At 45.1% G+C, this 20,392-nt stretch overlaps 2 protein-coding genes across 2 annotated transcripts in view; one reads left to right on the top strand and one right to left on the bottom strand.

The window, feature by feature from the left end:
• The window catches only part of LOC146180565 (protein O-linked-mannose beta-1,2-N-acetylglucosaminyltransferase 1-like), a 255,118-nt gene extending 253,479 nt beyond the window's left edge, over nucleotides 1-1,639 (top strand). Inside the window, exons 21-23 of the mRNA XM_084576075.1 lie at nucleotides 223-264; nucleotides 359-426; nucleotides 849-1,639. Of these exons, the coding sequence (XP_084432201.1) occupies nucleotides 223-264; nucleotides 359-426; nucleotides 849-921 (183 nt within the window). The 3' untranslated portion in view covers nucleotides 922-1,639. The remainder of the gene's footprint in view (nucleotides 1-222; nucleotides 265-358; nucleotides 427-848) is intronic.
• Nucleotides 1,640-3,298: 1,659 nt separating this feature from the next.
• The window catches only part of LOC146180563 (asparagine synthetase domain-containing protein 1), a gene marked incomplete at its 5' end in the record, with an annotated part of 59,609 nt that continues 42,515 nt past the window's right edge, over nucleotides 3,299-20,392 (bottom strand). The window contains 8 exon segments of the mRNA XM_084576074.1: nucleotides 3,299-3,443; nucleotides 7,100-7,149; nucleotides 10,054-10,233; nucleotides 11,362-11,452; nucleotides 12,245-12,328; nucleotides 13,293-13,360; nucleotides 18,892-19,054; nucleotides 19,716-19,750. Coding sequence (XP_084432200.1) covers nucleotide 3,443; nucleotides 7,100-7,149; nucleotides 10,054-10,233; nucleotides 11,362-11,452; nucleotides 12,245-12,328; nucleotides 13,293-13,360; nucleotides 18,892-19,054; nucleotides 19,716-19,750 — 672 coding nt within the window.

The following is a 20,392-nucleotide window of genomic DNA, read 5'->3' as shown; positions in this document are numbered from 1 at the left end:
ATAATAATAATAATAATAATAATAATAATAATAATAATAATAATAAAGGAGAAAAATAGCTAGCAAAATGGTTGAAACATGTCACACTACGCATTTATTTTGGGTTGTAGCAGGTCGTTTGCTGGGCTGATCCAATTAACGTTCCAGTGAACTGCATGCTATTCTGAGAAGTTTGGTTTTACAGCAATGTGACTTGAAGCTTTTGTTCATTTCTACTTGCAGTGCTTCAAGATATGGGACCTTGATCCCAGGGGTTACCACAAGGTAAAGTAACTTATAGGATCACTTTTTTTGCTTACAAACTGACAATGGTCATTTGTTCCTTTATTTATTATTTTTCTTTCTTGCCTTTCTGCAGAGTATGTGGCGCCTATTTATGAAGGGAAACCATTTGCTTGTTGTTGGCGTGCCAAACTCTACCTACTCGTGAGTGTCCTTGCCTGCCCTTTCAATCTTATGGGTTTGGGGCCTAAGAATGAAATGGTGAATATTCAACGCATAATCAGTAATGTAAATGACGATATAGAAACTATTGCAGAAAATTGAAAAAGTTTTTGTTGAATTGTGGTATAATGATAGGTGCCAACTGTTTGGACAGTTGGCACAGCAGGCTTTTAAGAAAAAGAAAAAGTGCTATGCAAATATGAGAGAAAAGGTAACATTAATTGCATGTAGCACTGTTGATATCCCATTATACTTGTGTGTTACTGAGAGACTTCTGTGAAGTATAAATATGAAACTTTTGTGTATGAAGTAATTAGATGCATGCCATTTGCTGAGGCTTCATTGCGAAGGAAGAGGCCTAAGCAATGTTCTCAATGTTCAACGAGTGAAATCTGCACACGCAGGTCTTTCAAGCCAGCCAAAGTGACTCCCATATATCTCGAGGGACAGAAAATAGACAACAACCGGCTGCGATAGTGCCCAGAGGAGAGGAGGCAGTGCGCCTCTCCCCACTCACCCTCGCATGATGGACTGTGAACTACTTTGAACTCTCCCTTGGAGTGTGACGAAGACATCATACCATGTGTGTGTGTGTGTTCATGTGTCTGTGAAGTGTGTGTGTGTGCGTTTGTGTTATAGTCAACTTCTGCAACAGTTTACTCACTGGCGTCGACGAGAGGCAAGGAAGTTGTGACCGGTGAATCTACTACGACTGCGACGCCACGGACTGTGCGACTTGACTTTGGCCAAGAAAACAAGAACGGTCCTCAAGCGGAATGTGACAGCGAACGTTGTGTGTGAGATGAGGTCTCAGTAATCACTCTTGTAATATAAACCTGTACATTTTCTTAGGTTCCGTAGGGACGCAAGTTGTTCCATGCCTAGGCGAAGAAAAGTCTCCAAAGGAGATGCGTGTAGCTCGCTCTACTTTGTCATCAGATGTGTGTGCCACTTGAGTGTTTGTGTGTGGCCGTTTTCAGGTTGTATAGTGTACTTAAGAAAAAGCCAGTGCAAGGCATAAGCCGCCCCCTAAAGAAACTGAACGCTTGAAACAAGTCGCAAAGGAACTGTATTGCTGTGTGCTACTTTGCAAGCCATTATTTGAAAACTGGTCGCAGAATTCCACATCTGACCAGCAAAACTCAGGATCGATGGCGCACATCCTTTTGTGAAATACAAAAGACTTATCGTTACACACACTGAGTGTCTGTTGTTTTTTGGCGACGTGCTAAATTCATGGCACCCAGTTTGCTGAATGCTTCTTTTTTTTATTGTAATTAGTCTCTCATTTCTCAGATACGATGCTCTTTTAGGAGCGGAGCAAAATTTGACAGGTTGAACAATGTTTTTGACCACTGCAGCGTGGGAAAGGGCAAAGAAAGCGAAGCGCACGTGTGTAAAGTGGCTGAGTGAAGAAGAAAAAAAAAAAAGGATTGTGGCAAACGATGCATCGCATGCTAAGGGAGCAAACTCTGGCAGTGATGCAGTTTTAGTGCTAGCAATGGATGCAAAAACTGTGCCTCTGCATTGAAAAATTGCTCACGGAATAACATTACTTGTGATAGGGACAGTTTTGCACATACACGAACACTACACGCAAGGCCTATTGTAAGCTTTTCAAGAACCAGAGCTACAGCGTAGAAACCAGTGAGAACACAGCATACCTTCTAAATAATAATTGGTTCACAGGAAAGGAAAGGCACAGTATCTGTCAGGCTTTCTTTTGTGGACACCTGAACTGCACCTTAAGAGAAGGGAGGAAGGTGGGAGAGAAAGCAGAAAGAGAGAAAGAAGTGTAGTAGTGGAGGGCTCAAAGCAAAGGGACGCCACTTTGTTTCGCCTCCATCGAAACGCAGCCTCTGGAAGTCTGGATAGAGCCCGGGTACTCCGGCACAGTAGTCGGGCGTCTTACACCGTGGCAGGGCAATTTGTGCTTACTTTTGCTTTTGTTTTGGCAACAAGCTGTCAAGGCCATGCTCTACAGAAGTTTCTGTCACTTATGTACAATACTAGTGTACACACTCCAGTTAGCACTTTGTTTTGAGTCCGTGCATCATCCCTTGCATTTGGTTTGGTTTATGGCGTTTAAAATCTCAAAGCAACTCGGGTTAAGAGAGACGACATAGCGGGGGTGCCCCGGAAATTCTCACCACCTGGGGAACGTGCACTGGCATCGCACAACACATGGGCGACTTGCTTTTTGCCTGAATTGAAAAGTGGCCGCCGGAGCCGGGATTCAATTCCGCACACTTGAGTGCAGCAGTTGAGTGGTTTAGCCACTGCGTCACCACGGCGGGTGATCCGTGCATTTGCAGCATCCATTTCTGGTGCACACTGCTTTTTGAGTAGGCGTAGCACTTCCTGTTCTAGTCGCAGACAAACAACAGGTTTTCACTATGCTCGGGTTAGTTTAGACATAGGCGCATTTATAGCGCTGCTGAGAGAATGAGATTTTGAAAATGGGAAGAAAATGTTTCTACATCTTCTCTTCCCCCCCCCCCCCCCCCCCCCCCCCCAGTTTACATCATGTCAGTAACTAAAAGGACTCTGCGATCACCATCTGGGTGTGAACAGCAGTATGATTGAGCCTCAAAGATTCACAATAAAGAAGCTACATTTGTGCCACAGTAGTTACATCTGTTGCAGCCTTTTCTGGTTGATGGCATATTTTCAGTGAAAGCGACTTCTTTCTGTAACTATTATCAAAGTAATCACTGATATAGACCAACTTCAGTTGGCAACTGACACCTTCATCGTAAATGGAACATGCATTAAAACCACAAGCATGGAAGTCTGAAGGATGAGACAAGGAAAGAAAGAAAGACAAAGTGAAGTAAACAGTGGTACACCACCATGGTGTTGCATGTGTGTATAATTTAAAGTAGCAGGTGCCTCTTCAGCGTCAGACAGTTTGGAGGAAGGCACATCCGCTGGATATCACAGTATGGGTCTGCCGCAAGGAACCCGGGAGCTTAGCTGCAATTTCTTCCAACAGCCTTCTGCATCGAGGCAAAGCAAAGGGAAAGCTTTGAGTTGGCAGACACACTGCAATCAGGATGATGGACTAGACATTACATAATCCAGCCCCTTCCAAGAGGCTCACAATATACTGACACAATGAACTTCCTTCTCAGCCAACCCCCCCTCTCCCTTCGCACACACACTCCATTTTTTTTTTTGCACATAGACAGTGCAAGAATTTGGTTAACATGAACTCCAGAAGTGCAGTGGCCCACGGCAACAAATGGTAAAAAAAAAACGTGTCTGTCACTGAGCGACACTGTGTAAGGAAAAAGAACACCAAAAAAATTACACAAAATTGAATAAAGCCAAGAAGTTTGTGCATGAGGGTTAGACCTAGCTTGGCAATCACACCATGTGAACGGTGGATGGCTTTGCGCATTCCTGAACTCTAAACAAAGCTTTTCAGAAATGGAGTTTTGTCAGCCTATTTACTGAACATCGGCTGGATGTTCTGCTACAAAACTGAGAGCAGCCCTTGCAAAGGAGGTTTAAATTTTCACTTAATTAAAGACCCACTGCGAGTCTGCAGGATTTTTAAAAATTATTCCTTTCTCGAAATCTATGTACCTTTTTTTTGCTTTCCACATTTTATTTTATTTATACTTGCCCCGTTATTTTACTCTTGACAACTTAGTTCTCTTGTAGAAGTCAATAGTACTTCAAATCGGTTCTGCAAAGCTGCAGAGATCCACAGTGTTTGCCTTCTACATCATCCTTGCAATCGGTACATACACGACAGCAGAAATGCTGCGCTGATGAGTGAAAGAACTTCGCAGGCACAAACTTCGGGCAACTTGCACCAAGCACGCAAACCTCAGCGTAACAAACGGTTTGGAATAGTCATCGAGAGAGGTACTGAACCACACTCCAGTGCACGTTTCAACGTACCGGTTTATCCATGATGAACCTCAGTGGATGACCCAGAAAGCAGCAACTTATTTCTGTTCTTACCCCATTGAGTCATGATCCATTCACTTTGCTATTCAATTAATCGGTAGTCTTTTATTTGCATCTCAATTATCCCATGTACACTTAATACAGAGCAGTCGTAAGATGCCACATTATGTGCAAGGACCACTTAACATAGATACAGTAATCCCTCGTTATAACGAAATCGCTTTATTCAAAATATCATTTTATTCGAAATATCTTCCGGTCCCGACCCAAATGCATGCATTTTAAGCCGCATTACTCGAAGTGCACGAAGAGCTTTACCCGCTTACAGCGAAGTGGCGAGTGGAGGCGTCGCCGAGCGGCAGCATCGCTTTTGCGCATACAGCGGTAACAGCCACTGGCGATGTGTCACGCGTCGCCAACGCCTGTCGTTGCTGCTAGCGCATACCGCACCGCACAGAGCGGGTATCTAAAAATCCAAAAACTGAGCGACAGCAAAAAGCAGCAATGCTTTGGCAGTCCTCAGCCGTCGTGCGGCCTGTCAACTCCGGTCGGAATCGTATCACTGGTGTCCCCCGTGATAGAATCTGCACAAAATTGATGTCTTTCTAATGATTTGAGATGCCAGAAAAGCGCAGTCTCTTGGATGCTGAAGTGGCCAAAAGACCGCATTGGCATGGGGTGCGTTCGGTGAGCAAATTTTTACCGCTGTAAAGAGCTCTTCTGGCGCTAGCACAAAAGAAAAAAAAAAGTCCGTCGTTAGCTTTGTTGCTCTTTTGACGGTGGAAATCGACGGACAGTTTTCTGAAAACACAAATTCGAGCGTCGCAAGCGGCGAGGCCAGCGAGGCAGCGGCATTTGCGGCGCTACCGCACTACCCAGCGTCCCGCGCACCTCCCCCAGCTCCCGAAGTGGATTCGCCCAAATTGACGGACAGTTTTTGAAAGCATCGGCGGCGAGGCTGCGTCAGCGGAATTTGCAGTGCTACCACGCTACCCAGCGTCCCGCGTTAGGGTGCCTCGATGCGCGCCATGGGGGCGGTTGGAGACCGCACACATCAAGGCACCCTTTCCCGCGCTCCTCCCCCCCACCTCCCGAAGTGGCTTCGCCTTCCCTCCCCGAGATAGGCATCTGCGAAGTGCACATGCGCATCGACTGTGCGATCCATTTGAACTGCCTGCTGCCAGTTTTGAGTGCCGTTAAACGAGTGAGCGATTTGTACGAGGCTGTACATAAAATTGCTGGCGAAGAGGTAAACGGTGACTTCGACACATTCGCGTTGGCTGATGCGGCTGCTCCCGTGGTCGCTCCAGCGACGGACGCGGAAATAATTGACGCTGTTAATGGCCCCGACGAGGACGAAGAGCCACGTGAAGTGCCAACTATGGTGCAGACACGGGAGTACCTAAGCCTGCTACGAAATAAGGTTGAATGTATGGGCGGCGACCACGGCCTCGTGCAGAGCTTGTTCAAATTAGAGCAGGGGTTGCTTGCGTCCGGTAAGAACTTCAAGCAACCAAAGCTCACTGCTTTTTTTGCACATGAATAAAGTTTTGATTCATTGAAAATGTTTATTTTGACTTGCTTGCAGTTTTGGTGCAATTAAAGCTCGACTGGTCAAGACTTTGTCAAGTGGCCGCTTATATCGAAATACCGCTTATAACGAATTTTTTCGCTGTCCCGCTGATTTCGTTATAACGAGGGATTACTGTATAATGCCCCGCTGCATTGGTATGAACGTGACTGCTTGGCGTAGGAGTACCAAGTCTAACTCGGGAGTCTGGAAGGTTGGGTTTCGATATCACCTTCCCAGCTCAAAGCGAAACGCAGCCGCTGGTGTCCACCTGCCAACTTGGCCATGTCATGTGGTCCTGTGATGTCCCACCCCCTGAAGACCAGTCAGTGTACGGCCATGTCGACTGCCAACTGCCACTCGACAGAGGCATGCCCACCTTTAACGCTATCGTTTTAATAAGCAAGTTTGGACAACAGGGTCAACATGCTGACAACATGGGTACTACTGGTGCCCACATCAGTTGTGCCTCGGCTCATCTATCTCGCTCATGTTGATGAATTTTACCCGCATAGCCAATGATAAAATTATCATTATATCAATACAATTATGCCCACCTGCTCTTGCATTCTGACAACAAGTTAGATTGTCGCTGGTCAATAAAGCGTGTCTTTACAACAGTGAAGAAACGACAAGCATTTTGCTCGTTTGCATAACTAGAGCAAAATGGCAACTATCAGCTGTTCTGCATGGTGAAACATGCAGGTTGGTATTCTGTTGCGACTGACTTGGTATAGCAGTATGAATATAAGAAAAAAAGAAAATTGACATCATCTCTTAAGGAAGTGATAGTTCAGCTGCAGCTCGGAGTATAATTTCTAGCCACGTTGCGGTGCTCAGAAGATTGTCGCTATCTGGGTGGATATTGTAAAGTACCAGATTATTTGAAGTGGAGACTTCTCCACATGCCGAGACTGCCCAGTACAAAGAAAAAGGCAATTTATTTCATTTTTCTTCTCGGTGGCGTGTCCGTACCCAAGTTTAAAGTTCTCAAGATTCGGTACCCATGATTACTACTGAATACTTGTGACAACTTATCTGCAGTCAAAAGAGCTAAACACAGTGCTCAATTCTAGAAGCACCCTTGCTCCATACACACTTGGTCTTAACGTGCTGCAGTGATGAAGCTCTCGCCAACTAATCCAGGAACAGGGAAGTACTCACCATGCTTTCCAGTAGGCTCTTTCACTGTCGGGAACTGATCCCAAGTCAATCTGCACGAGATAAAAGGAAGAAAGCAAGGCTGTATTAATTACATTAACAAACAAACAAAAGTATATGAGCTGCATCGACAGCTGAACTAAGTACAGTGGGCTCTGCATGACTTTAGTCCACAGTGCACATGCACCCTAATAGTACCGCTTACATGCGCATGCAATTTTCAGAAAGTGCTGGGGCATTTGAGGATTTAACATTAAAACGTGGCATCTTACTTCGAACCGAGAGTCGCTAACTTCAACACATTGCACAGTTTCTGTAGTCGAAACTGGCAGGCTTACTAGCAACAAGGTATTGCGGTTTTGCCATGAAATTAGGAGACGCCTGCTTCTGAGAAAGAGAGCCATGGTTAGCCTTGACCGCCTAGTAAAGAGCAGAGACATTAGTCTGCCAACCAAGATCCGTATAACTCGTGCTATGGTCTTTCCAGTTGTGATGTATGGATGCGAGAGTTGGACTGTGAAAAAGGCTGACCGCCGAAGAATTGACGCGTTTGAATTGTGGTGCTGGCAGAGACTGTTAGACTGTGAAGAAGGCTGACCGCCGAAGAATTGACGCGTTTGAATTGTGGTGCTGGCGGAGACTCTTGAGAGTTCCTTGGATGGCCAGAAGATCAAATCAGTCTATATTGTCGACCATAAACCCTGACTGCTCATTGGAGGGTCAAATTCTAAAGTTAAAGTTCTCATCTGATGAGAAGAGAGGAGTCGCTGAAGAAAGATTTGATGTTGAGGTTGAGGGTCGCCGGAGAAGGGGTAGGCAGCGAACGCGATGGTTAAATGGCATCCTCGAGGCGCTGCAGATGAAGTTATGTGATGTTAGGAAGACAGTGAGAGACCGGAAAGCGTGGCGTGACATGGTCTATAGGGTCACGAAGAGTCGGACACGACTGAACGGCTAAACTGAACTGAACCAACAAATACAATTTTAGATACGCATAATGTTTGTGTGAAGCCACTGAGTTGCAATTCTAGGCTAGGCATCAGTGTTACTCTACTGAACTGAACTGATTGCTGTTTTAAAAGGGCGATGACAGGGTCGTTCGATGTATTGCCATTCTATACTTCAGTGACTAATATACAGGTCTGTGATTCTATTCGCAAAGTTTTAGTGCCTAGTGCGCGGTGCATATTACAAAAAAATGCGATAGAAATCAGAATTGGGAAGCTCCTCTCACTGAGAGCGCATGCCATGTGACGTCACATAGTATACATGCGGAGCGTCGTCTGCAATGCAGGCAGCAATATCGAAGGACAAGTCTTTTTTTTTTTTCTTGGGATGATTGACACAGTGGTCGTCCCTCATGCAGAAGTGCTTGATGAAGATGTTACCGCATGAAAGTGATGTAGAGTAAGGCATGTTTTCTTCAGCATAAGGCACGCTCACAGTCAGTGGGCTGCACGGTTCCTTATCCATGCACTGATCTTTCACATTATACCGGCAACGACGCCAGCAAGGCTAACGGTCGCCTATCACCATAGTGTGAGGTTTTCGGCCCCGCGACACCGACGGTACTGATCTGCGGACGGTCGTCCGATCTGTTCTGGTCGGATCGGAGGATGAGCGAGAACTTGACACCGCATACTCGAGTGAATGGCCTGAACAGCTGCACTTGTCTGTAGCTTGACAGAGTTAGAAAAAGGAAAACAAGAAGCTACACTTAATATGTTCCCCCTTGTCATCAGCAATGACATTGGCCAGAAATGTTAGTCGGCGCCGAACTACCGGCTTGTTCAGCAATGAGTAGGCCTAGCGTGAGTATGCACGTTCGAGTCTTGAGTTTCGGCGATTACGGAGCGTGGATTTACAAACTTTAGCGCTTGCATGTGGCCATCGAGCGTAGTTCTGGCAGTAGTGACCCCAAATCGACAACTGCTTACATCACAAAGCGAGTGCACACTGAGCGGGGAGCGTCGATATGTGACCCTGTCTGGCGAGCACAGCCGGCAGCTGTCGGCGCCGCTTGTGTGTATACCCGGCGCAGGCAGGGGACGTAGCATCAAGCTCAAATTTCAAGGATTTATAATTTAATGTGTGAGAAGTGAAATGCAATAATTAGTTTACGCTCAGATGTTAGCTGTCATGACCCCTTTAACTTGATTTCGATGACAAAGTGCGAGGTGTAAATTATCACAGTTCTTGAGATACACTTCCATCTCTGGCATACCCATGGTTGTCTGCTGATGCCCAGAGGGTCGCAGAAGTAGGTTTCAAGCTTTGTCATGCCTTTTTATGCAGCGCAATAATTTGTCACAGTTCTTGAGATACACTTCCATCTCTGGCATACCCAGGGTTGTCTGCTGATGCCCAGAGGGTCGCAGAAGTAGGTTTCAAGCTGCAGCGCAATAATTTGGCATGGCAATTTCATATTAAATTTGTAAAAATACCTCATGATCGAAAGCATTCTTCAAGCGGTTTGCACTCGGCCTTTCCTTTACCACAAGCGTCGCAGTGTTTACGTACTTTATGTGACATACTTTTAATCACCGAGGTATTCCCCGCACATTTTGCTCACTGAAATAAAGGTTCCTGCATTTACTGGCTTTAAAAGACCTTGGTATGTTATGTATTGTTATGCAACATTAGCGGCAATGGCCAAAATATTAAAAACGGCGTTTTGCCTTGATGTAGAAGCCATGATGAATAAACAGTGCTAAAGATGGGGACGAAGAGCATAAAGGCAAACAGGACGTCTTTACCGCTGTTTATTAATCTGGTCCCTGTACCAACTAGCCCAAATGTATCTTTTATTACAGTACAAAAAGCCGTGTTTTACATTTCCGGAATCCTATATACTAAAAGAACTCTGAGGGTAAGTTCTTGTGGCACACTAACATAATTTCTGTAGAGTCTGCCAACGCTCTCACGGCAAGCAGTGGTGACACAGTGGCCAAACTCACGTCCATCAGCTTCTTGCAGATGTCCCCACCCTTGGCGCGATCTTCCTCGGCGTGCACGACGCGTGAGCCAAACTGCATCGCTCGCTTGGGCCTGCAGGCTGCATCTTCAAGGCCCAGGCTGGCGGCCAGCGTGCGCAGCAGCATCTTGTCACCAATGCCCCTCGGGAGGTTGGGGTTTACCTACGCACACGGGAATTCTCTGCTAGTGGCTCTTAAGAAGAACCACGCTCGCCACTCATATCATAACCTCATGTCTGAGGTAAAAGCTTCAGCTGTGGGCAATTTGCAGAGGTGGTCACGTTTTGCCAAGACTGACCTTCCTGCCTAAAAAGAAAGCACACTTCACAGCTCAAGCTCACATATCAAGGCCAGTGTGACTAAAAGTGCGATTCATTATCAGATGGTGAGCAGCAATTCACTCAGGCAGCAATAATGTAATTGAGGGTTTACGTTTTGTGCCTTTTATAAACAAATGCGTGCCTTAAAGCAAGTCTTTAAAGTCCACTGTCTTGTCGAGCTCGTTCTACAGTTCTGTATAGATGGGCTCGACAGAATTGGGTCGAGTTTACCTGTCGAGTAAAAGCCAGCTGTTGGGCTCATGTAAACACAGTCAGGCTGAGTAAAGTGAGTGGCATAGTGAATCGAGACAACTCGCTTGACCCGCTTGTCTAAATACTTGTAGACGCTATCGAGTCAGGGAGTTGAGTAATAAGGAACTCTGGGATCAAACGCTGCCAGCGTGGCTAGAAGTGAACATGAAATAGAATGCTTTCTAGCCCTCACAAAAGAAAAAAATGCTTTAGATAGTGAAAAGGCAACAGAATCAAACATGAACCGCAAGCTTGCACAATAGTGCAAATCTTGATGCTAGATGCCCCCACTATACTTACTCACGTGAAGCAAGTTCATGTAGACACCAACAGGGCAGGCAAGTCAGGGTGACCTTGCTTACCTGATGCTGACATGACCCGGTGCTGCTGAGTCTATGTATACTACAGGGATTACAATACTTGGAATTTAATTTGAATACTGAAGAGTTCACACCGACAATTTCAAGAGAGGCAAGATGGCCTCAAGTTCCCAGAAGGAAACAAGTGTGTGTGCATGTGTTTTTTTTAGTGCTTATACTTTAGTTTATGTTCTCTCTACCATACAGTGGATATTGCCTTTGACCTCACAGACAGTTTACAAAAGATTTGTAAGCCATCTGCCATGACAATACTTAAACAGAGGCCATCACGTCCACCAAGAACTTGAACAGCAAAAGTGGCACTGGCCAAATCGATTGTCAAATGCCAGCCCTCTCACCTTCATCCAGATTGGCACTGCATTAAGGAAATTGACAACGTCTCGGTCCAGGAAGGGGAACCTGGCTTCTCTGCCATGGTCGGACACAATGCTGTAACAGGAGGCAAGTGATACAAGGTGACTAGTAAGAAATACACATAAAAAGAAATTGCGCATTTATTTACACGAACTGGTGATACAAATAAATACAGAGCAATTCCCACATCTCTAATGCCTCAGCATGTAGATAATGTGCAACTCTCAACTTTGAGGAACGAACGAACCTCAAAGCAAAAAAGAAATAAAAAAGCGAAAGAAAGAAAGAACAAACGAACACATGGCACAGGGGAATTTTGCTGCATCAAATTTCCTATGATCTTAAAAACAATTTCACTAAAAAACAGAAGCGTATATTCCCTGGCTATTTATATAGGCTGCCTATAGTTCGCAGATCCATTCTCTCAACTGTAGTCATCATCCTCTCGTTAATGAGTAACACCACCATCTATTGTACACTAAATAGTGTAAACATTACTTTGATAGTGCTTTGTAAAAATCTGCATATTTACAGATTTATGCTCCCCTGAATTTCACAAGTGTGAAATTTATAAAGCCACTGTTACAAATAGCTAAATACCTGCTCTTTCTGCAAAAAGAAAGAAAGATACCACCAAACCTTATTAAGTGCACTCTAATTAACTTATTTTTCCTGAGCAATAAAGTAATGAAGGCTTTTAAAACATACCCAGGGAATGTTCTAAGAAGCAGTGAAAAAAAAAAAAAAGAAATGGGTGGCTATCTCGCTGACAAGCAGAAGTAGAGCTCCAGAAAGGGAAAAAAAAGATTGAAGTGAAGGTTTGTTAACTGAGAAATTGTGACACTCAACACGACTGTAGCATTTTACCGGTCATCCCTGCCAAGGTTGCGGTGGGCTATCCTGTTGAGCTCCATGGAGATTTCGTCCACAAGTCCCTGCCAGCCAAAATTCCTACAGAAGGGGAAAAAAAAAAAGGAATTTTCTAGCGTGCTGAATCTGAATTGTACCTCGTCTTTAATTGAAATGCCAGATTTGCAGCATGTTGCAAATTTTTGTCTCATCATTTCAACTTGCTCTACTGTAGCACTATAAACACTGTTTTGTCTTCACATGCGAACATGTTTACAATGCCACGTGTAACATTGTGTCCCATGCTGACCACAAGAGGCTGTTAGTTCTACATTACCTTCAAAGAGCTACACATGTGCCAGCTGCTTTGCCATACAAGTGACTACATAGGAGACACACCTGTGTGCATTGCTTGTCTGAACAAAAATCAGCCAAGGCTTAATCCGCTTAAACCGATTAAGAGTGCGATAGCACTGCTTGGCATGGTTTTGCCAAATGGTTTCACATTGACTTTGGCAAAGTGTTAAATGTTTTTGGTTGGTTTGGCTTTTGAGCAAAGGAAAAGCACAGTATTTACTATGTCACTTCTCAGTGGACACCTACAATTGACATCCTTCAAAACCCTATCACAAAATGTCCTTCAACTTGACCACCCGAAGGATGCTAAATGGGAGGTGAAGTGGTGTGACACCACCCTAAGCGCTACACGCAGAACAATTCTGTCACAAATTTTGATACAAAATGACGAGAACTTTTATGTTGCCACTTGCTGTCCATGCTTTCTGTCCACACTTCTAGCCCATGGCAATCATGAGACAAGTAAGTCTTTCGCCCTGGTAATGACTGCAACTGACACACTCCCCATTACACTGGTGATTACATTTTGGTGATCAGGAATTGCAAACTTCAACAACTTCCTGCTACGTAGCAATTAGTTAGTACCTTTACTCGTCAGTGATGATTAATTTGTGTAAGTAAAAGGTTCACATTCAAGCGGGAAGCAAGCTCAAGCTCAAACGATTTGTTTTTGGGGCGGAATGGCGAGAAGCGATGAAACAGCACGCACTTGTACTTCACCATGTGCCTCGAATAGCCGCCCAGCTGCTCGTCCGCACCCATGCCAAGGAAGACAACCTGCAGGTCAACGAGAGAACAGGCACTGTAGTTTGCTGCTATAAGTAAAGTTCCCAGCACCAACGACGTGGTTGTAGCGGCACTCCCTTCAGCGCCAATGCCGCCTGCATCAACGTTAATAGAACTAAGATCAGTTGCAAAACTGAGAGCTGTTTCGCGGCGCCGCCACCGCTGGCTGCTTTGAGTGGCGCTGCAGTTCTACCAGGCTCTCGTCGGCCCGAACATGGGTTGAACACGTGCAGTGCGGGCAGCATGAGTACAGTGCATTCCCGACTCGGCTGCTGCAGTGATCGTTTTTTGTGCTACCTGTGCTAGCATGCAAAGTTGAAGGGGCTACAGTAACCATGCCGACGTGCTGCGTGCTGGGCTGTGCGAGCGGTTACAAGAGCGACAACACTGACAACACAGCGAGGCGTTTTTTCTCAGCTCCGCGTGACGCGGATCTCCGTGCGGCATGGGACCGCGCGATTCCGCGTGTTGACAGGAAACTTTCTGACAAATCACGTGTGTGCGATCTTCATTTCTACGATGAAGACATATTGAAGACGTACAGTCATATCATTAATGGCAAGGAAGTAAAAATCGATAGGGGCAAATGGAACCTCGCTGAAGGATGTATACCGAAGGTTTTCCCTAACTGACAAGCGCTCATTTGTCCCTGGAGTGCTCAAGCACCCTTCAAGCTCCCTGACTGAACTGGTGACTGGCATTAAGTCAGTGGTCGAAAGTTTTTGGAAATCTGTTCTGTACCTGCTTTTGAGCAGGAAGCTACCCCGAATAGGTTGTAGCCTGCACAGTTCACTGTGCAAGTGGTGAAGTTTTATTTGGCAATGCGGATGCATTTTTACACACGATTCCTATCCGAGAGGAGCAATATGTGAGTAGTCAGGTTAAAAATGCAAGGAAGAAGTCTCGCCTGCTCTAATTTGTGCATTCAGTAAAGTGTGAAAAAGTGCTGTGAATAAAATGTAAAATTACATTTACTTGTGTGTCTATCTGTAGCCCACTGCGTGAAAGGTCGCAAAAGAAAAAAAAAAAAAAGTACTTGCGACGCGGGCGCAGTCCAGTAACGATAAACCCACAGTTGGAAATCCCAAAAAGACTAAATTTTATTGTCTCGAGTTGTTGGCGTCTAACCTCCTGTGTAAGCTCTCTTCTCTTGCTGGAAGAAAGAAACCAACAACTCAAGAAGTAGAAGTTCACTCTTTTCGCGGCACAGATTGCGCGCGGCGCTCGGTTAAAAGTCATATGCATGCTTATTGACGAAATGAATGCAATGCGCAAAATTCGCTTATTCCGTTAAACTGCACCACAGACAATGCGGCTCTTTGCTGCAAAAGCGCTGGTATTTTTATTTTTTTATTTTATTTATTTATTTTTTTTGTTAAACATATGCACATGCATGCGGTTGAGCAGAAACTGCAGAAACATACTCCGAACTGACGATGAACCTTGCAATGATCATATCTCTAACATTATTGCACGTTTCTCATATGCCACTTTGGGGAAGAAACTAGCAAAACTACTTTCCTAAAAAAACAAAACAACGGTAGCGTTGCCTGAGCAGCGCTCACCTGTATCGCTCGAGTTGCTGCAGTAAAGTTCTGCAGCATGCTCGCCACACACGGTTCAGATTTGATTGGTGACTGTGAGTAATTAACGATAAGTCCGGCATTTAGGACACCAAGTAATTTAACATTCGCGAATGCTACATGCTACGCTGAACGGCCGGGCCCGCAGCGTTTGATTGTGCTTCGACAGCGGCCAAGCAGCGGCTAGATAGAGCCTGTTTCGACGGCAGCGCCACCTCGCGTTAAAATTGATGCGCCGCTTCAGCAGCATGGAGAACCCGGAGAGTTTGGCAACTGATCTTAGTTCTATTAGCGTTGGCCTGCATCACCTGCGATAACGCGACTATATCTACAAGCCTGACTGCAAATGCTCGCAAAGGCATTCAAGAACAGCTCGACGAATGACAGCAGCACTGCAGCTGTACCATAGGTTCATTCTGCCGGCTGAACAACTATGGCTATCCTTGGGAGATGAAGCCACCTGAGAAGCGGCAATGTGTCCACTTGACAGCTACCGCCATCTGTCACATAGGCCTGTCACGAATATGAATTGCGCATAGCCTCTGCGATCAGCTCTGGATGCGCCGATCGTGGAGGCCAAGAATTGCCAGGAGAGGGGTGCACATGCACAGAGTGCCCGTGTGAAAAAGGCTGATCAACAAGGGTTAAGGTAATGAGATTCTATTAACTCAACACTTCCATGTTAAAAAAAGATTACAGGGGCTCAACGCTGCTGAATCAAATACTATTGAGTGAAAGCATTAGCTGCGGGTGACCGATCCTTCTTCTTCTCTTTTTCTTCTTCTCCTGCCCACACATAAAGCCCCGCTTTAACTAACCGATATGAACGTGCATTAGTGGCCTATAGGGGTAATGTGAATGCCAGGGTCCTAGCAGGCTGATTCTGACATAACCAACCCATGTGAAACGAGAGACCCAAGTTGGCAGCTCCTGCCGACCGCTTGAGTTGGTAACCCAGCTCTCACCCTAGTGTCACGTGGGGTGTGACGTCACAGCGTCACGTGAGTAAGATGTGGCTACCGGCCGCGCTACGCTGAAGGCTCGAAACCTAGAGTAGTATTGCTCTCGCAATAAATATATAAAAAAAGTTCACTTTAGACCGTCCATTTTGGCATTAAAAAAAAGAGTAGAAACATTTCATTGGTGTCTTTTGCTATTGCAGGTTCACGCCGCACGTCTGTGCACAGGCTATGGTTCCTGTCAATGCATCACTGTGCTACGAAAAACTTGTTTGCATGTGCTAAGTGCCCGCTCTCACTATGCCCTGGCACTACGCTTGCAGACATGGGTAAAAATAGAAACTAAACAACCAGATATTCCTATCTGTAGAACTATGAACAAGCCAAATCCGAAGCCTTGTTTTCCCTGCATGCACTAGGGCCTCCACTGATGAATGAAGTGCAAGGTTGCCGGCTTTCCCTCCAGCTATAGTAAGAAACACTATGACAACTACTATATAAATTTGTAACATGCATGATATTAAAAAAGCATGATTAAGATGGTACTTCAATGTCATTCACGCCCTCTTTTCAGTGTTCTAGCAGCTGCACAATAAAATTTTTACGAGCTCTAGGTGGCATCAACTGTCAATGTATACTGCAGGTGATCTCAACTAGCAGCCGCAACAAGTAGGTTGCTAAAGGTGGGTTCAGACGAATGGACTGGATCGCGGATGGTTTGCGCAGATAAGTGCGGATCTCATACCACACGATGTGAACATCCCTGCTTTTGAGTGACCTTGAGCGGGGCGGCACGGACTTTCACTGGATGAAAAAAGTGAGCGCCTTACTCAGTTCGTAAGAACAGCGGCGTACTAGGATTATTTCTGCTCTTTTTTTGCTTTATTGTTGCTCGGTCTGTCAATGGGGGCCATACTCCTCTGGCTAGCCATCCTGAATGAGGTCAGCTTTACTCCATACGGACACCTATCGTTTTGGCATGTTTTTCGACGTATTTGCGGTTTGACTGTGGCATTGTGTGCCCTCCTTATCGCAGGGTTTCATTCGCTGCGTTGTTCACGTCGTACTTTTTGCACTGCGTCGTTATTGTGTGCGTTCGAGCATGTACATGTGCCCACTTTGCTGCATTGTTTCTGCAAACATGATGGAAGTTGGAAAGTAAGAGCTCAGTGATGAAGTGACCATCAGATTTTTAGTGCCCGCTGAGAGCTTCCAACCGCTATGAAGCATTGAACAAGCTGACCACCTCAAAATGGCTCCAAGAAATAGGTTGTGGCATATAATTGTACACACCCAAACATATTTTTGGACCATGGCTTTGTCCAACATAACTGCTTTCTTGCCGTGAAGGCTTTCTCTTTGTCCTCAGACACTTCAGTGACAAAATCCAGCACAGCGAGATGGCATTTTTGATTGGCGTCCATGCTGAGACTACCGGTACCAGAGTTTTTGGAGCCACACAAACAGCGCAGGCACGCTGGGGGATAGGGTATGTGCAGAATGTCCACTACCTTCGTGTGAATGTTTGATGTCCAGACCGACTCATGGATGCATGGTCCCGTGACACCAAAATAGCATTGTTGCGCATGAACTATCCGTGATCCAGTCCGCTTGTCTGAACCTACCTTAATAAGAAAGAGATCCAATAATACTCAAGGACTTCACAGACATTCAAGCCTCAATGCCACACAGCAAGTTATTATTGTTAAAGATGCGCAAAAGAGAATTTTAAGGTCGTCTTTTAATCGCCGGAACTCGATCTACCTGTTCCGAGCATTCCTATAAACTTCCTATAACTATATTATTGCCTCGTGTGACCAATTTTTCTACTGAGACCAGATGATGCAACCTGGTTCCCGCCTTTTTATTGCAGAGACAGGAGGAGTCACCCAATGTGAGAAGTGCGTTTCGGGCAATTGTGAGGTGGCTTGCCGCTCTGTCAGCAGTGGAGTAATAAGAGTTGAAATTGTGTGAATACAGTCCACTTGCGTCGGGTGGCTTGTTTCAGTGATAAGTTCTCTAAACCACCAATAAGCAGCGGTTCTATGAAAATATTATATATGTCATGTCCAAAACCATTAATAAACATTACTTTGGGTGTCTACAGGGATTAGAGGGTTTTCATTGGCCACTGCAGAGTGATGAGTCTCATTTGTGGCTATGTGACTGGCTATTGACACTTGGCCAACTGAGGAAAGTTTTTTTCAGGCTGCTTCCAACTGCCAAAGAGCACAGGCTCACTGCATTCATTCCCCCCGTGTGCCCAGCTTCCCCAAGACTAAAGAACCACAATGGTGACCTACTAGCTTGTGTAGCTGTGTTGTATGCTAAGGAAGCCAGGTACCCACTGGAAAACTGGTCAGCACAAGCCATTCGTTGGCCTTGTCCTCGGCTCTGAATATGATAAAATGGTTGGGAAAATGGGACTACTCACTCCATCCATATCAATCATGTTATCCATCATGCTCTTTGACCATGCTGACTTTGTGCCATTAAAAGCCAAAATATTTATCACAATCAATGTCAATGCTAAGAGCACAAAAAATATTTTCCACTGGTTGTTTGCGCCAGCAATGCTAGCACGCTGCAAGACTACTACAGTACAATGCATGTACACCTTTAGAGCACAGAGGGTTTGCTTTCAAGCCATATATTATGACATTTTTAGCAATCATGGATGTCCTAGTTATTGGAGAGGGTAGGACGAAAAATTTTCTCAAGTCTGGAAACCTGGGAATGCATTACGAGCTACATAGTATAGCTCGGAAGTAGACCTCCTGGGCTCTAAAATTTTGACAAAGGCTGTACGGTACAACATAAACTACTACAATACAATGTGGGCACGCTATGAGAAGATGAATGTTAGAAGGTGCAACAGCATTGGCATCCACATGGCACAATTTTCTTTTTAGCAAAACCTACGATTCAGCCCTGTTCTGCCACACGTAACGGCAACAAGCTCACGTGAGCCTAAGCTTACCCTGGCTGGACTCTCATAGGTGGCAGCAGCAGCAGTGGCCGAAGTTGGACCGCTTCCATTTGAGACTTTTCCCCTCCCGCGGGCAGCAAACCAGAGCGCACAGCCCAGGCTGTCATCCAGCACCGTCTCCAGCGGGTAGATCAACTTGTGGATGTGGTGGGCGCTGCAGTCAGAGGCCACTTGCCAGTTTTCTCTCATACAAAAACAGTAGTCTAACATGATCAGCACGCAAAGATAATTAATGCTGTTGATCTCCAGTGGGCCATCCTGTTATCAATTGCACTGTTAATATGTCCTAACATTGTCATAATGCCAGTAATAGTACCTGCTAAACTAGTATTAGTCTGCTAGTATCTCTCTTCTTTAATAACTTTTGCTTATTAACCAGTCTTTGTAAACTTGTGTATGAATATTCTGTTCTCCCTTTTGTCCCTCTCCTTCTCCCACTGCCATGTAATATGCATCTTTAGGAGTAATCTGAATGAACGAATGAACAAATGAATGTAATCCACTGCACCACAGGTCCCCTGGCAAACATTAGGCTGGCAATGTGCATTACTTGTTATAGCAAATGACGTGACAGGTGAGCAGAACAAATGCAATAATCGACAGGGTAATTTGGGCAAATAAACTAGATCTGTTGCGTGAAACTGCATCGGACAAAAAAGAGCAATTGCTGAGATTACAGACGAAGAAAAAAAAAACCCAAGATGTGCAGAATGCACCAAAACCCTCTTAAACCAAGTTTAACTCATCTATCCCCTATCCTAGGGAAAAAGAAAACCTAGAACATATATGAAAGAAGTTTCAGAAATTGGACTAACCGTTCAAACTGCAGCTCTCCTTTGCTGATGTCAATCTGGAAGTGACGCCACAGGGCCAGTATCAGGACATGATGTGATCAATAACGATGCCACCTTTCATTCATCGATGCAAGGCATAACACACCATCATATGTACAGAGCTAAAATTAATTTGAAGGTTTGATCATATGCTGGTATGTTCGTGACAGTGAAACATAAGTGGTTTCGCTGCTGGTTGCTATGTGGCCACGAGTGGCAAGACCTTCCACTTATCTCTGCCGCTTTAAATATTGACATAATCATAATTGGCCAAATAAAATAAAGAAAACTCTTCAGTGCCCTGGCCAGCTGCCCAGAACGGTGACTGTTCCATCATCAAAAAATAATCTACATTTCTTTACTTGTTTGAAGCAGCTCCTTCAGTCACATCAAATACCCCATGCCAACCAGTCATGAGGCCAGTGATGGTCAACAACGCAAAAAGGAACGCATGAAGCCATCAAACAAAGAAAGGCAGGACTTGGTGATCAAAACAGGTGAAGGCAAAGAATAAATAAATAAATAAAATTCTCGACTCCTTGTCCTACCACCTAGACCAAAAAGTTGACAGAAACAACCAAACGACAACTTTTGTTAAATGGCTCGCATTGGCCAATGCCACTAAATGACAAACATTAATTTAAGAGCTACTATTGGGG

This window comes from Amblyomma maculatum, chromosome 8, assembly GCF_055883805.1.
Source record: "Amblyomma maculatum isolate TAMU_Amacu chromosome 8, ASM5588380v1, whole genome shotgun sequence".
NCBI lineage: Eukaryota > Metazoa > Arthropoda > Arachnida > Ixodida > Ixodidae > Amblyomma > Amblyomma maculatum.
The sequence above is the reverse complement of the archived record's forward strand: the minus strand, read 5'-3'. Positions and strand labels throughout refer to the sequence as shown.